The sequence below is a fragment of the Simochromis diagramma genome, unplaced genomic scaffold, assembly GCF_900408965.1.
Source record: "Simochromis diagramma unplaced genomic scaffold, fSimDia1.1 OVJJ01000208.1, whole genome shotgun sequence".
In the NCBI taxonomy this organism is placed as follows: Eukaryota; Metazoa; Chordata; class Actinopteri; order Cichliformes; family Cichlidae; genus Simochromis; species Simochromis diagramma.
In genome coordinates, this window is record NW_024386789.1 from 1375961 (window position 1) to 1402058 (window position 26098).

Here is a 26098-nt window from a genome sequence, read left to right on the forward strand (position 1 = left end):
ATAGCTTGAAAGAATTAAGAATTTCACACATGAACTTTTGACAATTTTGTGCGTTAGGTTGGGAGGTTTAGCAAACATCTACATTCTCACATGTACTGCTTTTAGGTAAATCCCAGAGGAGTTCATATTGAATTGCCTGTTTGTTTTCCTGTGTGTATTTGTCGCCAAAATGTCAAGTAGAACAGCGCACACTCTTCACAGTGCTGTAGCAGTTTTAATTACATGAAAACATCTGAGGGGAAAGGGCCTGTGACATTTTCCTTGTGCAATTTAGTACTTAGACAAATATACAACAATATTGGTTGCGATTTATTTTGTGAATGGGTTCAGCGGAACTTTTGTACTAATGACTAATAAATTTGACACGCCTGACACAGAGGCGAAGAAGCAGAAAGGGCCTTGCTATTGATTAATAAGCTCACCGCATTAGCATCAAACAAATAACACCCGCAGGGAGGCTCCTACGTCACACCTGTGGTCTGCTGTTGTGCGTTTATAAGTGAGCAAGAGACACAGAATGACAGAAGGCCAAAAGGATAAAGAGTGAAAAGAGCAAGGGAGTGAGGAGGTATAGGTGTGTGCATTTGCGAAAGCTCTTCCGATGCTGGAGAAAATTACAGTGATCGGTCAAAGCGCACTTATCGGGGGTGACGCTTGATGAATATCCTGGAGACAGGGCCGCCCTTATCAAGAGCCAGCTTTAATTGAAAGCAGGGACATTTGGACTTCGCCTCTGAGCTGGTGAGGAGTGGGCATGCAGGAAACTGAAAGCCTTGCTCCTCTCCTCCACCATAAAACAAATCACCCTGCAGCAGATGCTGGGGTAATTATTCACACACACACAGCTGTCGTAAATATTAGCTGTTGCAGCCAGAGCTATGGAGCGAGGGATGAAGAGATGGGGGTGAAAGTAAAAGTAGGGTGGGCAGTAATTGTAGAAAGAAGACCAAGTAAAGAAGAGAGGTTGGGGAGGCATGAGACAAAAGAAAGAGGAATGAGTAAACAGAGGAGGCAAAAGAATGAAACAAGAAGGAGGGGATATAGTGAAGCTGGTGTTGGCATCCAGACAATTTAATTAGATGTCACCTTCGGACAGAGCTGCTCAATGGATTGGTTCCAAGTCTCCTTGAAAGAGCAAAGTAGGAGTATTTGTTATATGTCAAGTACTATCACACGCCCGCCACCCATCTATACTTTGTTTTAGGAAAACATGAGGCCAATAAATTCATGGACTAAACAGCTTAACTGCATTTCCACAGCTTTATGGCCGCCACTCTTATTCTTCCAGGGTGTGTGAGGTTACAGAGAGGTCAGACAGCACCAATATCAAGTTTCTCTACCTCACACTAACATGAGGCCTGGGTTTAATATCCAGGACTGCACTAGTAACAGGAGTAAAATAAAAAAAAAAGAAAAAGAAAAGTTTAGTGGAGTCTGTCTGGTTCATTGGGTTCATGCCTACAGGCTCCACTGTGTCTATGACTTTGTTAGTGACAACTTGCGGTTACTGTTTCTATTTCCTGTGAAACTGTTATTGGTACCTTTTGAGGACAGTGAGAGAAGAAATCTATGTGAATGTGTGTAGAAAGAAATACACACACATATATATATATAAATACTTATATATTGGAACTGTGCACCCCTCACCTGCACCAGAGCCTCCTTCATAGCAGCCCAGTTGGAAACCCTCCAAGCACACTCGAGCACCAGATAAGGGTTTGAATGGCCTTTAGACTGGCCGTATTCAGTCAGCGGTTCCCACTGGTTCAGTTCCTTAGAACAGCTAAAGACAAAGGAGATGAGAAGTTTAGCAAAGATTACATTTTCTATACTTGACGATAACATTTCTTCAGGTTTTTTTATTTGCTCAATCTACATTGCTATGCCATTTTTAAGGCCATGTTTTTAGCATCAACAGGCTGCTTTGCAACTCACATCCTCAACAGCTCCGCTTTTTCTTCCTGTCTCTCACTTAATCAACATGTCTGCTTTGTTTTCTACAAGTCTTTTTAAAAGTCACAATGTATCATTTAAAACCCTAAACATACTTTCCAAGCGTTACACATTTCTGTGTCCTTTTTATTTTAGGAATGATCTTCATTGTAAAATGCAGCAAACACCAAGTAAATTCACAGCACATTTTTTTAAACAGGCACACATAAAAACACAAGAGACAGCTGGATTTGCAGGGAAGCATGAGGGTCATTTCTTGTCATGACTCTATCTTGTATGGACTTAAGAAACATAAATCTTACCGTATCCAGTGGTCCTCCCACAGCTGGTACTCTGGGAATACTGCCGGGGAAACATTGCTCCTCTCGTGCTCTTTTCTAGCCTTCTCCATTGCCTTCTCGTAGCTTTCCTGAGCCTGAATATATATGTTTTGGGTTAACAAAATAGACATTACAGCATAACAACACCACAAATTACTACCTCAGTGAGTCTACTTTAAGCTTCCTCTCACCTGTTCAAAGAAGCCATGCTGCTCATAGGCAATGGCTGTTGCCGTCTCAGGAAACTTGCACCTCTTTTGCCACAGGCCTGCCCACATGTCCTCCTCTTGGAGTAGAGAGTAGAGCTCTGCCAGAGAGTCCAAAATCTCCTATATGGAAGAAGAACACAATGTGGATAGAAGCAGAACAAATTGGATCATCTGCAGTGATCAAACTGTAAATTTAATGAGAGCAGATTTGCTAATGAGTCTAGTTCAGACAGGATAAGAGGGAGATTTTCCAGCTTCAAAGACGAGGCTGCAGTGACGTGACAAATATATGTTTAAACCCTCCACTGTGGAAAAGAACCACTAATGAAAGGAACAGCAGCAATAAGCATGAAAGAGCCAAGTTCATTTTATTTTGTTTAGCGCCTGACTCATATCAGTCCACCGACTATGAGAGAGATATCTGCATATCTGTGACCCTACATAATTATAGACCATAATGCAAAAAAGATGCTTGGGTTAGAAATATACTTTATAGCACAATTTATCCAGCAGAGCAGATATCTTGAGCACATGTAGTAGAGCGTGCACAGCTGAGGAAATGGCAATGACTTCAGGGTTGCGTTGATCGTGTTTCGCAATATCGGAGTTTATTTACTCAATAGAATTCCTGATTTTATTGGACTTTTCTTTGTCTTACAGAGTCCTGATTGTTTAAAAAGCCTTAAAAAGTCAACACACAATCTAAATGAAAACCCATTACCTGTTGAGGTGGCGTGATGCTCTCCTGTTCATAGAACTCTGTGCTCTGCTTGGGTTTACTGTGCAAACTAAGACCTTTTTCAAAGGCCTGCTGCTCCAGCATGAGAGTGGAACGTAGCCAGAGGTTGTGAGTCTTGCCCAAGTACTTCAGGACACAGGGACGGATGGGGATAGGAGGTACACACTGGGACATGGCTTCCACAAAGCAGTTTAGGGCACTCGGCTGGCAGTCCCTCTGGGCCTGGTGGCTGCCACTACAAAGGAAAGGACTCATCTCTCCGGACAAAGCCTGGAGAGGAGAAAAGGCGAGATCATCAACTACCCAGTATTACTTTAGCAGCAGTGCTCTGATACAACATATTGACAAAAGCATTGAATTGCATGTATGGGATGCAACATGATGCCATTTTCCAGTAAGAGAGTGCTGTTCAGAAACAGGAAAAAAGAGGTAGAGGATAACACATACGAGGAATGGCAAGGGACAAATGACACAACTGTATGCTGCTTTTCTGTATCACACCACATCATGATCAACAAGTTAGTCAAGACCAATCAGTGAACCATGTTGCACTTTTACATACATATCTACGGTATTTTCTGCAATACTGCAAAAACATGGTTACTGCATTAGTAATTAAACCACTTTGTCCAGCTCTTTTTGTAAGCTGTCCTTTTTTAAAGTAATGCAACTTTGAAGGAGGTATATATTTATTCAATACAATGTGAAAATCAGTGAAAATGCATAATATGCTAGCTTGAGTTGCATGCTGCCACTCTTTGCAATCAGAGACTCACACATTTGGACAGAATAGACCTTGAGTATGATCATGGGGTTAGTGCTCTGAAAATCATGACTGACACACTCTGATGTATTGGTAATGAATGCAATTTTCGCTGCCCGATGACAGCATGGAGTAATTTATGCCTTAATGGTCACTTTAATTAGACTGGTGGTGAACGCCAACGTGTCATCAAAATCCTTCCGATGGAAAATATACTTTTCTGTCATTCCCTTGTAAGAGTCAACCCAGGGATAGAAAGCCTCAATTGCAGTAATCTTTCCATTTTCACCATAAGTTGGCATAATCGCTACATAAAATGCAGAGACAGGCATCAAAATAAATAACTTAAGTATTTGTGGCTTGAGGTCTGGCATAGGAATAAATTATTCAGAATCTGACCAGTGACTGCATCTCGTTTAAAAGTTGAATCACTTTTAATTATTTTGAGACAGAAATAAGACGCTGCCTGTTTGCACAAGTTATTGAAACAGTACAGAAAGGCATGTGTTTGTATATGATGACCACAAAAAGAAAATGTACACTTTAACTGGAATTAACATCTGTTGGTTTTAAGTCTCTACCTGCTAATCGAGCTGCAGTTTACATCTACTGACATTTAATAATAATGTGAACACTTTAAAGGAATTTCATAGCGGACACGACAAGCTTAAAGGAGCATTTAAATAATATTTCTTTAGGTCTTTGGATGAACATATTGCTATTGCTGAAGCTAAAAAGAAATCATCATGTAAATCACAATGCAGCATGCATGTCTTTCTCTTAACTATTCACAGGATATTGGATGGTTTGGTCATGCATGTCACACACTGTTTTTGTCCATTCTTGCTCTGGGAGCCAAAAAAAAAAAAAAAAGAAGAAGAAGAAGAAAGATGCTAATAAATTATACTTACATGCTGCTGTCTGTCAGACAGGATCTTCCAGAGGCGAGGGAAAAGCTGGACCCAGGTCCTTTCAGCCAGCGGTGTGGAGATGTGACAGAGCTGAACCAAGGCGTTTAAAAGTGCCCCCGTCTAACACAGAAAAGAGACAAATGAAAGCTTCTGGCTGCTGATTCTGCAAGGCACTGACTCTTAATTCATGCTTTTAGGGCTCAAGAATATTGCTGACATTTTCATCCTTCTTGGGGGTTAATGAATAATGCCACTGGAACATGAAAATGTTTTGAAACTATAATTAATTTAATACATAAAACATTGTTTTTGAACTGCAAGTAGTCAACCTTGGATGATCTCTGTAATTTTGCCTACACTCTATCAAAGTTCAATTCATTTCATCAGCCGGTCAAAACTGAAGAAGTGCCTTACCTTGACTTCCCGTAATGAATCAAGAAACTTGTCATGGCGGTTGGTGAGCATGTGCAGTTGGTTGCCTGTGTCTCTCTCTGCTTGCTCCTTAGTCTTGGGAATGGCTGTCTGGTCACCTGGTGCTAATTCTATGTCAATTTCTACATCCTACCAGGGGGTAAATGAGGAGAGGAAAAACATGTATTGTTGTTCAAGCTTTTTTTCATTTAGTCTTCGTGTTGGGCTGTTTTTGAAAGACCATTTTATCAACAGCTTCTTGATAATGGACGAATGACGACAACAGAGACAATTTTTAAGACGAGCAAAGAGGCACAGCATTACTCTTTTCTTAGACCCACAGTATGTAAAAACTCCTAATGGGATAATGTGGCAATTTATGTGAGACACGTTGCGAGGCGTTGTGCCCCTGTCTGTGCGCCTGTCTGTGTATCTCACCTCCTCCTTGGTCTCGGTGTTTTCCCTTTCGCGAGGCTCCTGCTTGACGTGCGTTGCCATGGCAAAGGCGGCGCGGTCGTGGCTGTCAGCCAGGTTGATGACGTTTGTGATAGATGGCAGCATGGATCCCTGGCAGCTGGTGCCAATGATGGTGTTTCTTTCGCAAACTGCCAGTAACAACTATCAAACACACAAACAGGTGCAAAATACATAAAAGAAGATTGGTGACGGTTGGTGGCAGATAACCAGCACGTAGATGCCCGCAGGATAAAAACCTTACGAAGCCTGCAGAAAGACCCGAGATCCACTGCTTACCTCTATGCACTGTTTGATCCAGAAATGGCTGCCCATGGCCTCCCAGTTCTGAGAGCAGGAGATGTACAGTAGCCTCTCATAGACGCGCCGCTTCATAGAGGCATCAAACACCTCAAAAAACTTGGCTCTGATCATTGGCTGACTGCAGCGAAGCCCTGAAAGGAAGGCTGGTTCCAACTTTGATGTGATGTCGCTTCCTGAAAGGCTCTCATCCCTAAAGGGGCAAAAGTTTTGTGAGAAAGAATCTGAGATGCCTGTTACCAAAAATGTTCTTAAAAAATGGGATGTGTGGGGGTGGGGCGATTAGCGCCCAAGTTAGAAAATGTCACCATTAACTTGTAATACAGAGAACTGCACACACAGATAAAACTCGGTGCCCCGTGCACCTGAGAGCTGTTGGCAAAACATGTATATGCCACTGAAACAATGCAGGCATTTTCAACTTGGAAAATACTCTTGTTTTTACAACTTCTTGAACTATTTCTTACATTTGGTGTGGTTAAAACTGAATATTGGGCAAAAGTCTGCATCTTTGACAATAAGACTGATGTAACATTACCTACCTAACTATTGAAACAACAAATGCAATCATTTCCACGTCATTCTACAGCACTGAATGTGCTCCGAAGCGATGATTCATAAAACAGAAGCAGTGAGACAGTAGGTGGGATGAAAAGAATAACACGGTGCCACAGCTGCATGTTGCTCGTATTTACACCGTCCTCCTAATCACACTTTGCGCTGGCACAGCTGCTTTATCCTTCCATTATCATTACTTGCTGTCCATCATGGCTTTACTGCTCATTTTAAATCTTTTGGCATCAGGATGCGGATACACTGGGCTGATTAAATGTGTATGTGTAGAAGATGGAAAGGTGAGGAGGGCCACAGTTTGATGAATAGCCGGCAGAGGTGGTCTCTCACCTTTGACCACCACCTGCTGGGTGTCCTGTCATCAGCTAGCTGAATACTGATAGTACTGTAACCCTATTATCAATCTTCATCAGTCAATCTTTTCGTGGCCATCTTAAATTTTCCAGCTTTTAATTGTTTTTTTTGTTGTTTTTTTACAGCTACAATGATTCTAAATTAGTTCATCCAGTTCCTGAGTTTAACAATCTTATTATAATTATTACCATCGTTAATAATTAACTTTTCGTCATAAAAAAGGAAAGGTACACTTCTGGTACTTCAAGCTCTTCCTCTTCATCTTTATTTTCCTTTTTCCCCCTGACCCAACCTTCTGTGTCTTTTCCCCGCCTCAACCGCCCCCGACCTTCACTTCTCACGTTAAGATGGATGCAAGGGCGGTGTGGCGTCAGTGGCGTGGCCATTTAGCCATGTGATGAATGACGGTAATTACCTGTAGACGTAATTAACGAGGTCCAGGAACTGGGCGTTTAACTCAAGTTCATCAGGGAAACGCTTCTCTATGTAGGTCATCATCTTCACCAGCAAGATGGATTTCTCACGCAGGTTTGGCATCTGAAAGGGAAAGAAGAATCGGGTAGAAAGTAAGATAAAGGGAAAAAAAAATATTATGAACAATAGACAAATAGAAAAGTGTGAGAAAAGAAAAATAATCTATTCTCTATTCCGTTGTTTTTCGCAGCTGCACCTGTCTAGCTCAGCTGTGTACCGCTTGCTCTTCTTCAGCTTAAAAGAATATGAAGACCAGAGAGTCCTCTGTAGGTATTATGCTAATGCTAACCTTACTAGATTTAGAAAATGTGCTTCGCTTGTTGTTTGTCCAAAGGTTTCACACCTTTCACAACTTTGCTGATTCAGTTCTTAATTTACACCTGTTTTCATGAGAGGAATTATGCCAGGATCTCTTGAATACCACATTTCTTTTTGTTTTTTTCCTCACTTAATACTGTTTTACTGTCTCACACCTGAACAGTCCCCTCCTCCTTACCTGGTTGGCAGCCATTGGAGAATTGTTTTTCACCCACTCTTCCACGATCTTGACAACAGCACGGAGGATTTTGGGGTCAGGAGACTTCTCAATTAGGGAAGTGAGGATGACCTGGATAAAGTTCTTCCTCATTTCCATGCTCATGACGGACAATCGTGTCTTCACCAGGTCAAGACTGAGCATTATCAGCTCGCTGGTCACTATCAGAGCAAACACATGGAATTATTCAAAGGCAGGGCTGAGACAAACTACAGAACAGATGCATTTATCTGTGCATTTATCCATCTTCCTTCTATTGCAAATTTTCTGGCCTTCAATAAATTGAAATGACTTATCTATTTTTAAATGGTGGCAGCAGTCAGAACTTCACATTTTCAATACAATCAGGATGGAACTACTACAGTTAAGCTTATTAGATTACTGAAACGTGAATAATCTTTAGAGGAAAAAGCCTAATGGTCAGAAGGCCTTTGGTCTTAGTGACTAACTGTTCATGGTGGACAGTTAATGTCTGTGTTTCCCGATACAGTCATTAGGGACCCATTTAAAGCACTGATAGTATCTTACAGTCATTACCTCCTGTCTGAAGAGTAGCAACAGGAATTATGCACTGCCAGACTTTCTGAAGTTCAGAAAAGTAAATGAACAGGAAACCTAAACACGTGTTTTTTCCCTTTCACCCCCTCTCACGGATTAATATAAAGGGCAAGTTGTCAAGAGGTTCTGTGTCAAACTGTGACTACCCTTTCAGACCCCACAGCAAAAGAGCACAAGGTGACCATCTGTTGATACAAAAAGAGCAGAAGACAATACAGACTGGGAACCAGAGCTGAGAAACATTTCCCGAGAAAGCATACTATCTGCACAAAGGATCTCTCCTGACCACAAGAGCTATTGAGAACACAGCTGGGGCTATTGATATACAAGTTTTGATACTGTCTTTCTACGGAAAGAGGCACTGGTGGGACACCTGGGATATATGAGCTTTAACAATCTGAGAAAGGCTGTGATGTGAGTGTACATTCATGTCTGTGTTGTGTCCACCTCACACACAGTCAGCTCCTTGTTGGACGTGGGCTGGGGGAAAGTACGAGCAAAAACTTCCCCAATAATGTCAGCCAGGTGTAACTGCAGCCAAGTAGAATAAGTTCAGCTGAAATAGTAGTGGTTATCTGGTGCCAAGTTTGGAGAATAATGGTGACTAATAATATGTTGTGAACTCAAAATCTGAGTCAAATACACATAAGAGACTGTGTGCAAGGAATAAAAAGGGATAGAAAGCAAACCTTGCGAATTTGTGAAACCGCATGAATTTGCACAAGAGAGCATGTAACTGTTGCTCATATAAAATCTACTGAATATACATGGCATACTGCACATCTTTCCTATGTGATTACTTTTTAAATTACATTTGACACTGGCTTCCTCACATCTTTCCACTGTATTTATGTACCTGTGCTGGTTTCAGTCACCCCTGGGTTAGCCTGCTGGGGGCTCAGGTGTTCCCGCACCATCTTCTGTAGTGAGCGCATGAACACTGAGATGAGGCGGTCAATGTAGCTGGCATTGTAACTGCAGGCTGACTTCAGGATCATCAGTGTCCCTGTAAGACAAATGAAGGCAGAGGGATAAGAAGTATGGGAAATGGAACAGTTTGACAAGAAGCTTCACTTCTCTGGGGAGAGGTAACAGACACAGACACCTGCAGTCAGCTTGTGTTCATTCACGCAGCTTGATATATATATTTTCCCCCCCTCAAGAGTGTAACAGAGGCAGAAATAAGAATGAGTAATGTTCTTCTTTGTTGCTGTTCCCCAGAGAGGAAACAAATGTTAAAATGTCACCCCCTGGCCAGACGGATGCATCACATCGCTGTGACTTTACTGCAACAGCAGGATACAGAATGCTTTTTTTATTTTATTGACCACCACTGTAATTTTAGGAAACTGCATAAAGCAGCATTACCTTTGGACTGCTCTCAAATAGCCATTTATCACCTTGAATGGCCTATATTTTGAAACCTACTACATATTTCATCTAAAAGAAAAAAAAATGAAAGTCTCTTTGAAAGAAGCTTTAATGAAAGCTTTTTCTATAAATACTCTGACATCTGGGTGGATAACAGTAATGTTTGTACAGGAAGAGGGGCGGAAAGCAGCAATCCTTCCCAAGACAATCTTTCCCAAACCGCTGGACTGTGGCCCCCATTTAAATAGACCAGATGTTAGCCCGAGCAGCAGAGCCCATCGGCTTGCATTTTAACGGCCCACTCAATGGCTTAACTGGTAAAAGTAACCGAGGGGCCGCTTGGTGCTGTAGTGAGAGTAGGAGATTGACTTTTTTCCCCCTTCTAAGTATATACCAACAGAAGAGTAACCGAGGGCAAGAAAGGAGGAAAAAAAATAAATGTGAGAGCTGGTCTTACCAAAGAGCTGCGTGGGGTTAGTGTTGGTTGTTGCTTTTTCATAGTTGGTAAGCCCCTCGTAGATGACCTTGCCCACAGCAGCATATAGACACTCAAGTTCCTCATACTTAGATGCCACATTTGATGTGCCTAGAAAAACACAGCAATGTTTGTTTCAAACAAAGAACAGCTGAAAATCGAAATCACTGCCGTGCAAAGTGACGCAGTTATATTGCTGCAAGGAATCAGCATCATAATGTATTGATCACACTATGTTTCAAGCCCCTTTAGGCCTTTGTCGAAAGTGCTTTAAAACAATTCATACAACGACCTAAAACAGATGATGCTCTATTCATTTTGTATGGAAAGATCCGGGACAGTTATTCTCCCATAAGCATCTCTCCATATTTCAAAATGACACACAATCAATCACATTAAATTGCACATATATGTTAAAAACACAACCAATTACAACACTACAACAAAACATTAATTTAAACAATTACTTACAGAAATGGCACGTCTTATGAATAAAAATACAGGACTTGCAGCTTTTATAAGTCATAATTTTTTTTGTAATTATGCAAACAATTTTTGTTGGCTGTATCATAATTAGGTTTGTAAAATCCCCAAATCCCATGCCAATGAGTCTCATCACTTAATCCTTTTGGGGAAGAAAGTTTGTAAATTATATCGCCAGTATAATTCACTTCTATTTATAATTTTATCACAGTGTGGCATGACAATTTCTCAGAAAGGAATCAGATATATAGTGTTTTTTCCTGTGTGCAGCTGGTCTGGCTTCCAGTGAGAATTTAGAAATAAATCATTGCAGCTTACTAGGCTCAGTTGGGAAGATACTCATGAGACGAGAAAGAAGGGAGTGGACAGCACGCAGCACTTTGGTATTGCCGCAGGTCATGCACGCAGCGATGCCCCGCTGGAGCGGCTTGAAGTGAGCCAGGACGGCTGGGGGCTGCAGCACTGTCAACAGGAAGCAGAGAATCTCCAGTCCTGTGCAGATGTTGGAGATGTTCGCTTGGGCTGGCTGCTCCTGAGAGGTCAAAAAGGAGTAGACACTATAAGTGGAAGGTCAATGAAGCACATTTTTTTTGTATTGCTCTTAAAACAGATAGAAATCCATTTAGACTTTTCAATAAAAGCCTCATATCTAAAAAAAAAAAATATAAATTGATATGTATCTTTTTAGCCAAGCGCCCAATGCTAAAACAAAGCAATATAGACAACAGTGCAATTTCATCTGCAGACAGATGAAACAACCGAGTTTTTTTTATTCCACTCAACTCAGAAATCAATACTGCTCACAAACACACACAAAAACAAGGCATTGTGATGGCTGTTAAACCAAAGATCAATGGGCAGCATCGGTTCCTAATTTTGTCTAAATTGCAAACAAGGTTTACAATGGCAGGGCCAAGAGGGTAATCTGGGACAGATCCATGGCACTGATCTTGCCTAATGAACAAGGTGACTCTGGTGATAAGGCTCCTGCTAGATATTAGGGTAGTATTGATTTGACAGTGCATTAACAGAAAAGGAACTTGTCTCTGCAGGAACCATGCAGATGCAGGCATGCCTGTGAGACTGTGTATGTTTTGTGTGTCTCTCAAGTTACACTCCAAATACAACCTCCTCATGCCACTCCCCCCAGACTCTTAATCACTGCTGCGCCGAGACAATGAGATGATAAAAGGTAATCCGATTTACAGCATTGTTCATTAGTCTGAGTAAGGCGGCTAGGCAGGTAGAGCGAGGTCCCAAGGGGGTGGGCCTGCGTACATCTGCATAAAACCTACAGAAGGCCTTGTTTGTTAGACAATCCCCAAAGGGATATGGAAGGGCCGACTGAGTTTGTGTGAATGTGTGTGTGTGTAGGGAGAGAAATGGGTGCGGCCGGTGAAGTGATCCCCAAAAGAGAACAAGGGCAGTACGTGACAACTGGCAACGAGTGGTGATAACCTTGTCTGAACAGTGACGCCAATCAGACCAGAGAGATGAGGAAGAAAAGGAGACATGGATGAAAAGAAAGAAAGAGAATAAAGGCTGCGATAAGAGGCTGGATGGAAAAGAGATGAGAGGAGAAAGTTGTTAGACACAGAGGGAAAGGCGAGGACAGATGAACAGAGTCACAGTGGGGCGATACAGAAAGCAAGGATGAGGGCTTTAGAATGTAGAGGGGTTTTGGGGGGTTTGAATGAGAAGGCACAGGCCAACCCGGATAGAGTGCTGTTATCTCACCACTGTCATTATTTTGTCATTATGGTGGTTGGCGCCTCACTTCATGCATTACTGATAACAGACAAAGGACTCTGAGGTGTTAGAGCAAACACTAAGACGGAGCTTAAGCGGGGACAGGGAAAACTTCTCTGGGAAGCTATTAGTTATCCTCAGCTGTTTGCTGCTTATTGCTTGGAGCTTGAACAACAACACAAAGATTGAATATTTTGATTTTATTCAGACTAGTTTGACTGAAGTACTTTGAAAAATTCTTTTACTAGTAAGTCCAAATAACAAACTTACATGAATACTCTACACAGATATAGGTTTCTTTTTTAAACATACCCCAAACAGTAATATTCATCATGGTTAAATAGTAGAAACTTTTAGACCAATTATTACTTAGACGGGTCTGAACACAGTCAATGACAACTGATTACTCAGAAAGGCAGCAGTACTGACAGGTTTCACACCTAAATTATCACCTTGTATGGATCTGGCAATATGAACCATGCATGAAGTCTAATGTAACAATCATTCTCAAAGTACATGCCATCTTACCACTGTCATTAGCAGCTTGTCAAACCATTGTAGCTTCAGCTCAGCACGAGGCCACATGTCAGGCCTCAAGGCTGTCTTCATCAGGCTGACACAACGCCGAGACAACAATTCCCCTGGAGATCCAGCCACATTGGTGCTATCGTTCACCTAGAGAAGAAAGGAACATATTTGTCTAGGCACTTAATTCATGCAGCTGGAGTTCAAAAGAAGCACAACCAGGATGGATACCATCTTTCAATCAACATTCCCTGTGCAAACCTTTATAGTGATAAGCATCCACTTTAGAGAGGTATCCTTGAAAAACACATTGAATCCCTATCAGCGGTAGGTGTGATGTCCTTTGGCTGATCACAATCCCTCGGGCCAGTGAGGACATAATTTTTCTACTGGGATCAATTCAGTATCACACTACACTGTTATCGAGAGGAATACAAAGAAAAGATTATGTTGCTATAGAGTGTTCTGTGAGCACCGAGTGATCCCCAGTGGTTATAGGGAAGGTTATATTCAACAGAGATGCTTGGCTGAACAGTGAGAATGAAACTTGGCCCAAAAAATAAAGTAGGAAAAGTCAAGGTGAGTGAAATCTCAGCAGTCTATTTCAGGCCTAGTAACCAAGGTCGTCAATGACTCTAGAGTGACTCCATGTGTGTGTGTTTGTGTGTGCGTTATCCTCACCCAAACGAGTGGTTAGAATAATTGTGCCTACTTGGAAGGACTAATGGATGGCAAAACGTGTGTGTGTGTGTGTGTGTGTGTGTGTGTGTGTGTGTGTGTGTGTGTGTGTGTGTGCTGAGGTCTTACCTGGCAAGCAATCCTGATGAGGAAGTTGACCACAGTGTCTGTATGTTGTTTCTCAACAGGTTTGTTGTGCATGCTCTCTGTGCCTGGCATGGACTGGCTGCGGCCAAATACCTACAAACACAAACATTATAATCTGTCAAATATAGATAAACTTTTTTCTTTTTTGACAAAAGAATGATTACAGAAAGTTGTCAAAAGGCAGAAATGCTGTACAAAGGGTTTTTCGGTCTACAAAAAGGAGGCTCCAGCCACAATAAGTCTGATAACTTTTCTGACAACTTTCTGGGCAATTAATGTTTCCTCAGCTTAAGCAGAAACAAATTCTGACAAGTTAAAAAGACGCATTTTTATCTTGACATCACAAGAAGAGGCACAAAAAACAGAAATTATAACAAGAGCACAAATATTTATTACAATAACCTTTAAGTATTTGTTTTACTTTTGTAAGTGTCATTCATCCTTCCATCCTCTTAAAGGTTTTTCCAGTTAAAGATTGTAGCTGGGCTGGAGCCTATTCTAGCTGTCATTGAGCGAGAGACAGGTTTTCACTCTGTTGCAGGGCTAATAAATCTGTGATCTGTAAATCGACATACTTTAAAGGATATTTACATTTTGGAATTCATTATGAACACTTTAATACATAAAACAAGCTTTCTTTAAAACGTGTAGTTACTGCCCAATTATGCCTTCTAATCTACGACATGCAGACATTAAGCTGATTGTGGCAGAACTCCAGATGTGTCAGGCAACATCACGAGGCAATTTCAGAGTCTTTAATCTAAGTATAAACTGCCTTTTGAAAGATTGGCATTAGTGCAAATTAACAAATTTGATTAAAATTTTGAACAGGCGATTTTACAACAAAGGTATCCCAAAAGACCTCAAAACAAAAGACCACAGAGGGATATGATGAAGTATATGTGGCGCTGCCATACTGCTGTAAGACAAGCTGGATAACAGCAACAACTCTGCTGTCAATCCTGTTAGCAATTTTTCCCCCTCAGACTCATTCAATAAATGACTGTGGAGACAAAAAAGTAAAACTGGCTGTCTTATTAGTAGCTTTCAAACTGCACAACAAACACCCTTAGAGAAGCAAGTAACACAGGGATATCAAGTGAGAACTCTCAAGGTAAGACATTCTGTCTGGGGCACGAGGGCCCATCAGTCACAGCCACATTCGTCTGGCATCTGACTAATTACTAACTGAGCTCACCGTGGAAGCAGCTCCAGTTGCTGTACGGAATCTCTTGACGTCCTGTCCAGCCCCGGCGGATTCTAGAGACAGGCCTCTTTTCACAGCAGCCCCACTGGTCCCTTCACCACCAGGACCTACCTCAGCCTCAGATTCTGGCTGTTGTGCCAAAGAAAGGTACACACAAGAAAGGAGGAGACAAATCCAATTGTTAACACAATATAACCACAGTATGTCTCTTTCTGTACAATGCAATAAAGCTGAAGTTTGTCACTAGCTCATATAGCAACATAAGTAATGAGCATTTATGGTACACGGCTCAAGAAACGCTTTAACTGCTATGATGAATAAGGTTTATTTTGTGACTTAATGAGCGTCTTCAGTCTGAAGGAAAAAGATTTTTGTGAGAAGTGAGAAACATAATTTGGTGACTCTGTATGTCAACATCCTAGACGACCATCCCAAACTGGTACTCCTGACATCAACAGAAGTCAGTAAAAATAATGTGGTTTACCTGCTGGTCTTTGATCCTCTGCAACTCCCACTTGATGACCACCTCAGCCAGGTCCACAGCCAGCTTCCTTTGCTCTATAGTCACACTTGGAGTGAAGCCCAAACGCTGCATTGCACTGATCATGTGCTGCACCAGGTGGTGTCGGACAGGGTAATACACCTGGGGGGGGAGCACCAGGTATAACTTTGAAAAAGTATCATAATGCTGAAGTACTATAAACAAGCAATATTTTCATATCCCTTGTTCTGCTAATATTCAATTGACATCATCCACTTTGACATCAGAGCACTCCAGATTATGCAAAACACAGGTTTGTATTGGTTTTGGTTTTTTGGTGTATGTGGGTTTTTTTTAAAAAATTCTAATTATTTTGTAACTGTTAGAAAACAATTACTTAAGTCGTCCTTAAGTCCAAAAAGCCTCATAAGCCATTATTTCAGCACAATACATTTGAAATCCTGCAATTACCATGTGATTGAAGTGGTGACTTAATGCAGTGCATCTGTTAAATCCCTTCAACAGTTTAGAAATTGCAGACAATGTTATAAACAGTCACTCCACACTCCACAGTTTTTAAAGAGCTAAATTTGTGTTACTGTTGAATAACCTATGGACCTAACTGTATGATTAAAAGATAGAGTGTCACAAAAGCTTATGTTTAATATTATATACAGAAGCTGTCAGGAGGGACTGGCGCATTTTTTCTTCCACAAAGCACCACAGACAGATAGCACCAATGGTAGAGTTTAAAAGAGGCACAAAAAGTGACTACAATAGCCCCTAAGGCTAACCAGACGAATTTAAACGTCAGTATAAATTGCACTGTGGCTTGGGGCGTGCGTTCCTTTCATCTGTATCTCTCACAACTTGAACCTTTACTCTGTAAAAACCAGATGAAGTCTGGAAGAGTGGAAAACTAGTGTGGATGACAAGATTACGGGTTTTTAAAAAAAACAAGCTTGTTTTGCATGAAGTGGAACCACTTAAACTGTGCGAGACCAAAAAAAACCCCCCATTACTCATACAAAAACAGTTCTCTGTCGTACTTGCAGCCCAAAAATGTGAGTCCAAAAAAACGTTCCTCAAAAAATTCAGAAGATCTTGTCATATTGTGTTATGTTTGATACTTTGCTTAGATTTAATTAAAAAGTTGAGTTAGGTGCCTTTTGTATGCTTGAATATTCACAGGTCAGTGTTAAGAGGCTTTAACTTAAAACAAAACAAAACAGAAAGGCAGCCAACGTTGAAAGAAAAAACCTTCAGAAAGCCTGGAGAACTACTGCTCAAGCCCACTTAAAAAAGAAACAGGAAAATCCGGCTCCTTGGAAGCAAAAAAATAGAAGCAACGACGAATGCCTCAAGACTTCTGCACAGTATTGTACGAGGCCTTCTTCCACTGCATTAACAACAGAAGAAGCAACCAAACAATGGCCTACATATGTCATTTGCTGCAGCATCTTGTTCCTGCGCTTTTACAAGAATCATACAGAATGACTCCCAGGAAGCTTATCCTTGTGCTAGCTCCATCTGCTGCAAAACATCTAGTGTAAACCAGGGTGTCAAACTCCTTTTACATGGCGGGTCACATACAGCCCACTTTGATGTTAAAAACGGGCTGTACCATTGAAGCCTCCTTTTCTATTAGTATAAAGAAGTTACATATTTAACTGTTTTTCTATATGATGAAGAAAACCTGCTGCGGCAAAGAAAGTAATCTGTCAACGCAACTCTTTGAACTTAATTTGTAAGAAATAAAATGACAGAAAAAGTCCTGGTAGCTCATTGCCCAGACTGTACAGATTAGTTTTTTTGTTTTTTTCCCTTCCTTTCTTTTTTTGTTGTTTTGCCGAATGTGGACAGTGTACGTTTGACACCCCTAGTCTATGCACAATGCACTAATATATGGGAGGTGGACAAAAATAAAGGAAAGTCCACACATGTACAGGAAAAGTTTGTTTTTCTGTACTCCAGACCTACCAGTTTAGATTTTAGGGTGATAACACATGCAAAGTTAAATGGGGTGTTCAATCACTTTGAGACTTTTAGTCAGAATAGGCAAACTCTGACATCAAATTCTTACTTAGTCTCAAGGACATGATGACACACACTTAGCCCAACTCAAGTGTCACGCTCAAGAGTCACTTAGCTTCCGAAAACTGAACTGGGACTCTCAAACACACATGCAGACAAAGGAGCTAGAGATGAGATGTCTATCTGAGGGCTTTTGTCAGTGTCAAAGAATATTAAAGCTTCTCACTTTGAGGGTAATTATAGTCGATAGAGCAGGACTTCACAGCCCCTTAATGACAGAGTGGCTAAGCCCTGTCCATCACATGTGCACACAGACAAACACGCACACAATCTCTCCATTTCTTTATCAAACGCACATGCACAAAGTCTCTCATCTGTCTGTCATTATCTCCTCCCCAGTGTAATTATGCTGATGTGATTACATTAGATTAGTCATCTGGCCCAGTGAGAGCGGCCTGTCAGTGAGATAGAGAGGGAAGCTGAGGGAAATGTCAGTCTTCTGCTAAAAGACTGTCGCTCTCTGACTGGTGAGGCGGTGAACATCAGCTGAAGAAGCGAGAGGGCACAAGTGTCTTTCAAGTTTATGGAGGAAAGCGAAAAGCAAGCTCGATGATCATTTGCTTTTGTTGATGACAAGTCCACATGAGCTGCTCTTTGACTCTACTGATCACTGCTGTGAAGGGTGTGTTTAATGCTGTATCTGCATTAAGTCAACTGTGGACACCAGGCGGTTGACATAATTAGACATGACAGTCCAGCTTTTGACTTGATAACAGAGCAAAGTACAAATGATCTGGCTACAACCAATATAAAACTGAAATTAACAAAAAATCATAAACATTTTTAATTGGTCTGCATAAGATCATCTACATTTTAATGAGTATGCTCCTTTCCCATTAGGAAAGATGTGTCATGTAATTCAGAGCACTTAGATAATCAGTAAAATTAGCGCCTCAACAGTCTCCCCCCACGTGGTTCCCTGCAGTGAGCATGCTGAGAGGAGAGCCGGCAGAGACACTAAATGGATGTCTATGTGTGCACTTGAGTGGCACTTAACATCTCAGTATGTGTGGTGGCAGCTCACCTCGAAACACAAGAAATTGTAAAACAGAAAACGCTGATATTTTACTGTCATCCTCAGAAGCATATTACTTTTGCTATTATTAAGTGGTCTAACAAATCTGTCATGGGTAATTTAAATGACAGAAGGAAGAGCTCCATCCATCCCAGGAGGATATCATGGGGACTCAATACTTTTGGTAGTAGTGGTCTGACATATGGAAGTCTGCTGCTGCCTAAGTTGCATTAATGTGTGTGCTTTTTTTTTTCTTTTTTAAATCTACTCACCCTGAAGTGTTGCACAATGAGATGCAGTATGTGAACCAGCTGTGGTACAGTATGCCCCTCCTCCACAATGATTTTGCGAGTCCAGTGCGTCAACATCTGGTGGCCGTCCTCCATGCGTGCAGGCACTGCCGGAGTCAGGATGGCCATAGCCTGGCGGACTATGGCCCGGGCCTCCATTGTGTGGGCTTTCAACAGGCTGTGGAAGACCTGTACAGAGCAGAGATCGCATGTCTAATTTACCAACATACCATATACTTGGCTAAAATTTACTGTCCCTTAAAAGTGCTGTTTTCCTGCCTAGACATTTAGAGAAGATAGAAAAAGCACACAAACCACACACACACACACACACACACACACCTTCCTTACAGAGTTGGAAAAGAAATGAAAGAAGCTGATGACAGGCATAAATGCAAATGCTTCATCACTTGAGTTGTTAAGCTGGCTCCACAACTGCTAAACCCATCAACACCAGATACAAAATTTAAAAGTGGGGTAATCTAAGAAGTGATTTTTTTCTTGCTGCAAAGGCAACTTAAGAGATGTAATCTCATTCTACCTTTGACTATTTCAAAAACTCAACATAAAACAAGACACACAACTTATGAATAATAATATTGCCTTTTCACGCTCATCTGTTAGATGCATGAAAGCAGGCAATACATTAAGTAACATAATGCTGGATATCTAACTCGAAAAACAAAAGAAGATCAGGCCATGCAGATGGCACTCACAGCACTCAAGACTGCCATCTGCATGGCCTGTTCCTGCACTTCTTACTCCCTTGCCTCTTTGCTAACCCAGTCCTTTATATTCCCTCTACCTCTAGACGAAGACAGCCTTTGATTAAAATCTCTGTCCATGTCAGCCACAAGCCTGCACAGGATCTCAGAAGTCTGCCGATGAATGGATTTCTTTCTTAGTTCTTTCTTACATCAGTACATCATAATCTTCTGCAGGCTTGCTCTTTAATGTGATTGCATGCAGTTCAAGCTCCTGCAGCACTGAAAGTGATATGTAAATATTACTAAATCTGACATAGCAAGACCGTCGTCTGAAACTTTTACAGAAAAACCATTGAGGTGCTCATTTGGCCATGAAGCTAACATATTCAGAGGCCGACAGATTAATGGAAGTGCATGGCTGAAAGGGGCTTTAGTGAACCAGGGGCACCCAAAATAGTTCCTCTGACTTCACAACTACACAGCATTTTCTTCATAAGTGTGACTCAGAAAGCAAAGGTACCTTTCTAAGTGTACGCCGTTTTCTACTGTGAATTCATCTGCTGTGTTCCATTTTCAAATCCATCTTTTGTCATTTTTCTGTTGTGTCCCTTTTCGGCATTGAAACATTTATTAGCTCTCACCTGCAGGACAATCTTCTTGTGAATGGCAAACTTTGCGATGATGTGGGCCAGCAGTAAGTGACCACTGTATTTACAGGCAGGATCAACGCAGGCTTTGGGCAGAAGGCACGGCCAGGCAAAAGTCATAAGACGACGCAGCTTGCTGTTGCGTGACTTGTTGTTGTCATGAATATGGTGGGGAGCGTGCTCCACTAGCAGGGTGGAGAACTGCAGTAGGCAGATTCGCAGAGAGTCCAGCAGGTCAGCCTGCTTCTCCGGGTCCAGAACCTTGGAGAGGGATAGGAAAGAAGTGGCATTAAAAATTGCTGGGCAATACAGGAAAATTATACTGTTTTTGCAATCTATAGCAGAATTGGCACAGAACATTTTCAGGAACTTGACTTGGTGGGATGTTGTATTAACACTACTAAAACTTATCACAAAAAATACTTTAGCCCTTTTATGCTAATTCTTAACAACTCCAGTTGGAGATCAATAAGTCTCCTCATATGTACATAAACAATAAGCCGAAACTCACTCTATTGAATAATCTGTACTTAAATTTCTAGAGTGTAACACAGTTCATTGATTCTGAATGACACTTTACAACAACACAATCTAATTTTACATATACTGAAAACCTTGCATCACTCAAACCACCCAAATACCAATTCCCCAAAGAGAACGTACAGAAGACAGCACAGTACATAGGGAGACAGGGAGGTGAGGTAGGAAATCAGTTTTATCCAGACTGTAGAGGAGCTATTAGCAGCCATTAGGATTGGTGTTAGTCAGTGATGAGATCTGCCACAGTACAAACAAACATGCCGACCTTTAGCATGGTCACAATGTGACATTTACAGCAGAAATTATAGTCTGATGAATCAAACGTGATAAAAAAAAAAAAAAGAGAGGAGCTTCTGGGAGGAAGAAAGAAAAAATCAAAGACATGTAGGGAAAAAAAGGAAGAAGAAAGAGATGAAATGACAGTAATTAAAGTGTAAGGCCATGAGAGAAGAAGATGACTAAATAGGATGTAGCTGATGATGACTCAGAAAGGAGAGATGTTGGGCTGATAGGACATTATGAGAGGAAATGCAGCAGGTAATGAAATCAGAAACAGGAACACAAAGAGACACAAAGTCATGGAATAAACAGACAGCAAGGGTTGTCTGCTGACTGTGAGAAGAAAATGGTAAGAACGGTAAGAAGAGGAAAAATATGAATAACAAGAAAATAAATCCATGTATTTTATGGATTTAGACAGATAGAGATAGCACGTGTACCTTGGTGATGAAGACACTGGTAATGCTTTCAGGGTTGTCTCCTTCAGGGTTGGGCGGTCCGAGCAGCTGCTCACCTTCTCCCTTCTCAAAGCTATACAGGAAGGCTGGATTCAAGATGTGCTGCAGCACCTATTAAAGAAGAAAAGTGGAGTTTACAGCTTTGACCCTTTCAAGAGAGATTACAATGGATGATTCCACCGATAGCACACTTTCAAGAAAGGAGAAACTAATCAGTGAAATCACCTAGTGTACCCTTTTCAAACCTACATTAAAGAAAACCCTGCACACAATCAGCCCTCAGTGGCAAATACATAAGTGATTACACAGAAAGGGGTAGGAACAAGAAGAGAATACTTTCCGGACTGATAATAACAGCAAAAAATAAATAATAAAAACAACTGGATTGTAGAGAGAGAGAAAAAAGACACATTTGACCACAGCAATGTCAAATGTGGCACCAAATGATTGCAATAAATAATTTAAAGAGCAAAAAGAAAACAATTTCCTCTCTGAGGCAAAACTAAAGAAACAATGTATTTCCTTAATTAATCTACAAGCATTTAAAGCAAAAACAAAAGTCAATAAGATTTAGAGTATCTTAACAGGGAATGTGAATGAGGGCTTGATTAGTTTGTAAAATCCGACTAACCCAACCACTATGCAGCTAACGACTGCATTTATTAAAGAAGCTGCTATCTATTAATGAACACCCCTATTCAATCCATCACTGGGAGGACAGGGCATCGCTCAGTGGAGAATGAGCTGTGGTAGCATATGTTCCATCTCCTCCATTAGCACAATATTCGCTCTCTTTCTCACACGCTGAACACACACTGAGCATTACTCTGTTTTTCAGTGTCATCTATTCCTATTAATTCTAAGCTTCTCTGATATCAATCATTGTACGATAACAGCATCATTTTGTAATGCCACTGATGATGTGCTCCTGCAGGAGTTCTGGGCGAGTGGCCTAGATCACATTCTGCAGGTGTCTTAATTATCTTAAATTCCATTTTCAATTCACATATAACAAGTGTGTGTGCGTGTGTGTGTGTGTGTGTGTGTGTGTGTGTGTGTGTGTGTGCGTGCGTGCGTGCGTGTGTGCGTGCGTGTGTTGCAGTGCCCATAGATTTCCTCTCTGAGCTCAATTAAGGGGAGCTGTGATAACTGGGGTGGTGAGTGGTGGGTGGTTGAAGGGGGGTCTTTTAATGTCTTTATATAAACCAGAAAAAAAAATGAATGGCTCGAAGTCACAATGAATGTGTAATGACGACAATCACTACTAGATGTAAACAGTACATTCATTTTACACATGACTAGATAAAGAGATGCAGTCTCCCTTTGAGTGCACATAACCAAGGAGAGTAGATGAAGTTAAGAACTCGGCTTCAATAACGTGATTCACTTAAAATGGTTTGATTATTTGTTTGAATAATAATTATGTTAACTAAAAGACAATGTATGTTAGTAATAGAGTTGCTCAAGAACAATATTTTGAATGTGAAAAATCAAATTAATTTTTAACAATCGTCTTCCTTCATATAAATGATGTAACTGTCAAGAATCCTTAATCTTCCTCATCGCTGTTTAGATTATTGTGCCAGACAGGGTACAGGTATTAAAAACTTGCACACGTGCTTACTGTTTAATGTCTCTACTCGGGGAGGGGATTAATCGTACATACTGTAAAAAAATGTTCTGGAAAATCCTACTACACTCTTTCTCATGTTGGAACAAAGAAGCAGCAGAAAGCGAAACAGATGCACGGCACATCATAAATTTCATATATTTGTTTGTTTGCTCGTCGACTGGAGATGGATTCTGCAAATAATGAAACGCCTTTGAATAGAAGAGCAGCACAAAAATGGTTTTCTATAAAAAGTGTTTGGATAAAACAAAAAGAAGGAACACAGCAGCAGTACCAGCAGCTCGGGGTCAGCCTGCACTACCGTAGATGATTCATTGCTGCTGTCCCATTCTGCTGTCTCTCTCCTTCTCTCTCTCTAGACACTCCTCTGTTTGAAATACTCTCCTAGACCTTTCTGATGTTCTATACGAACCTGAATTTCTAACTCCCAGATTTCCCGAGAAACTGCAAGCGCACAGACTCACACACTTTCCTATGATAAATGCTACAGGCAATTATTTAAATGTCAATGGAGGCAACACCCACGCTCATTCTCATGCTCACTACTCGTACACCAATCAACACAAACATATTCGCACAGAAACACATCACGCCTGTCAGTCTGGGTCTCTGCCTCATCTGCACAGCCAGCATCTGCTGCACACCAGCGGAGGACAATTAAGGCGGAAAAACAACAATAGGAGCAAAATTTTGCTGGGGGGGTGGGCTGAGCGTGGTGAGGTGCTGCAGCTCTGCTAGCTAAGAGAGTAAACCTTGCTGAAAATTCTAATGCAGCATTTCCACCCAAAAAGAAAAATACAGAGAAATGAGCTGGCTGAACTCTCTCTCCTCTGCCTTTATTCTGCCTCTCATTTTCAGAGCCCGTATGCAGCTCAAGGAATGCAAACTGAATACAAGCAAAAGGGACAGGTGCAGTGAGCAGCACCAGAAACACTGTTTGTCCTTGGATTTAAGTGGTGTGTGTGCACATGGCATGGTGTGCCTGTGAGTCTACAGTTTTGTGTGCCTACCACACAACCATTTGGATATGTGCTATTGTGTGCCAGGACAGGCCTTCCCCACTGACCCGTTTGTACTTAACAGCAGTGCTGTTGCTTCTCTGTGCCAGGTTATGTGCCATTACAGCTGTTCGAAATATGTGTTTGTGGGTGTGGGTGTGTGTTTGTGCCGATGCCTGCATGCGGGAGAGGGAGCTTAATTAAAATGCAGCCTGAATGACTGTAATGCTTGCAGCAGCAGCAGGTCAGGTAGAGACTACAGAAGCATTCATCTGTGAGCCTCTGAGGTCCTAGAACCAGACAAAATGACCTTCCCCACTCTATCAAAGAACTTCTGGTACAAAACACTAACTATAAAAGTCACACAGATCAGGTCCCTAAATGCTGCATGTCCAATAGTTGAGAAGGAAAGTAATCGAGCCGTGGAGATGGGGAGCTTATGATGAATATGATATTATTAAATCTATCTCTCTACAATGAAAAAAAGCCCAGAACATAAATTTAGTGTTATTTTCAATGAGTTTTTTAAAAGGATCATATTTATCAAATGTGTTTCGTTTTATTTTTAATAAGGCTGCTTTATAGTATTAAAATTGCTGCATCAATGACAACAAGATGTCCTTAGAATCCCGTTTTAAATTGAAACATCTTGTTTTGCAAAATCCAGCTTTTGTGGACATGCAAACCTGAAGAACTCCACTACATAAAACAAAATAAAGTCCATGATTGCTTGTGCAGACACTGCATCATGGAGCAATAAAACCAAAACATGACACATAACATGCAGCAAAATATTTGCATTATGGCTCGATATCGTTCATTCTGGATGCGTGCCCACACATAATCAGTGTGTGCTATTCAGCCGTGGTCAGTATGGGCCACAGATGTTAAAGTATCTGACAGGAATGGTTTTACATATCTACCATCATAATAATCCCTCCACACACACACCGCCAAAGCACCTTCCATCCATCATTCGAGTGCCTATTCTACACCAGGCCAAAGGGGAGCTGCAGCCTGTTTTACTTCAGCATGGGATGGATACATCTGGGAGGGTCAGTCTTTCACAGGATTAACATGATGTTTGGTCAACAAATGTATTTAAAATGTGCAAATAGTATGAGATCTCTGGTCAGAGGTGGAGGGATGACTGTTTTAAATAGTCTTAATTGCATTAAACTACACCATTCAAACAAATATCCAATGAATTTCAGTTGATTAATCATTTATTGTCTTACATGTGTGTAACGATGAATACATAAAATTCCAAAATAAGCTTATATTTAAAAATAACATAGTACCAATTTTAAAATCAGATATGCTGTCTTTGCATGATTTTCAGTTAAATAGAGGAATGGACTTATTTGCAAAATATTTCACTTTTTTTTTTTTTTTTTTTTTTTAAATGGGTTATAGGCATTTATCCCCATGACGCACAATATGTTGTAAGGAAGCGTAGGCAGAGGTTGGGATACTGTGCGTCGTGCTGATTATAGAGACAGAAGTGCTGACCTGAAAGCATATTTAAGTGCACCATCATCGCTAATGTGAGTTACTACATCTGGCCTTGTGGATGCTGCTCGTGTCATCATAAAAGAGTAGACAACCAGTCAGATACTTTAACTACAAACAGTATACCAACAGTATAGTGCTTGTTGTCATGTTATACATTTACTGATCGCGCTATTGGATCAGTTTAGGCTACACTGCTTTTTCAGCATGTCATACGCAAAACTGTATTCTACCTCCA

General features: G+C 41.0%; 1 protein-coding gene across 3 annotated transcripts in view; it reads right to left on the bottom strand.

Moving 5' to 3' along the window:
• Positions 1-26098, bottom strand: part of LOC120728366 (transformation/transcription domain-associated protein) — an 80478-nt gene that overhangs the window by 30013 nt on the left and 24367 nt on the right. For all 3 annotated transcript variants that reach the window (XM_040023201.1, XM_040023198.1, XM_040023199.1), the window contains 20 exons: positions 21703-21831; positions 20438-20704; positions 19072-19278; positions 15694-15852; positions 15201-15338; positions 13985-14095; positions 13181-13327; positions 11222-11435; positions 10403-10531; positions 9431-9580; positions 7978-8177; positions 7423-7544; positions 6060-6273; positions 5745-5924; positions 5310-5456; positions 4896-5015; positions 3204-3491; positions 2465-2602; positions 2256-2368; positions 1648-1783 (listed from right to left, as the gene is read on the bottom strand). In XM_040023201.1, the coding sequence (XP_039879135.1) occupies positions 1648-1783; positions 2256-2368; positions 2465-2602; positions 3204-3491; positions 4896-5015; positions 5310-5456; positions 5745-5924; positions 6060-6273; positions 7423-7544; positions 7978-8177; positions 9431-9580; positions 10403-10531; positions 11222-11435; positions 13181-13327; positions 13985-14095; positions 15201-15338; positions 15694-15852; positions 19072-19278; positions 20438-20704; positions 21703-21831 (3309 nt within the window). The remainder of the gene's footprint in view (positions 1-1647; positions 1784-2255; positions 2369-2464; positions 2603-3203; positions 3492-4895; positions 5016-5309; positions 5457-5744; positions 5925-6059; positions 6274-7422; positions 7545-7977; positions 8178-9430; positions 9581-10402; positions 10532-11221; positions 11436-13180; positions 13328-13984; positions 14096-15200; positions 15339-15693; positions 15853-19071; positions 19279-20437; positions 20705-21702; positions 21832-26098) is intronic.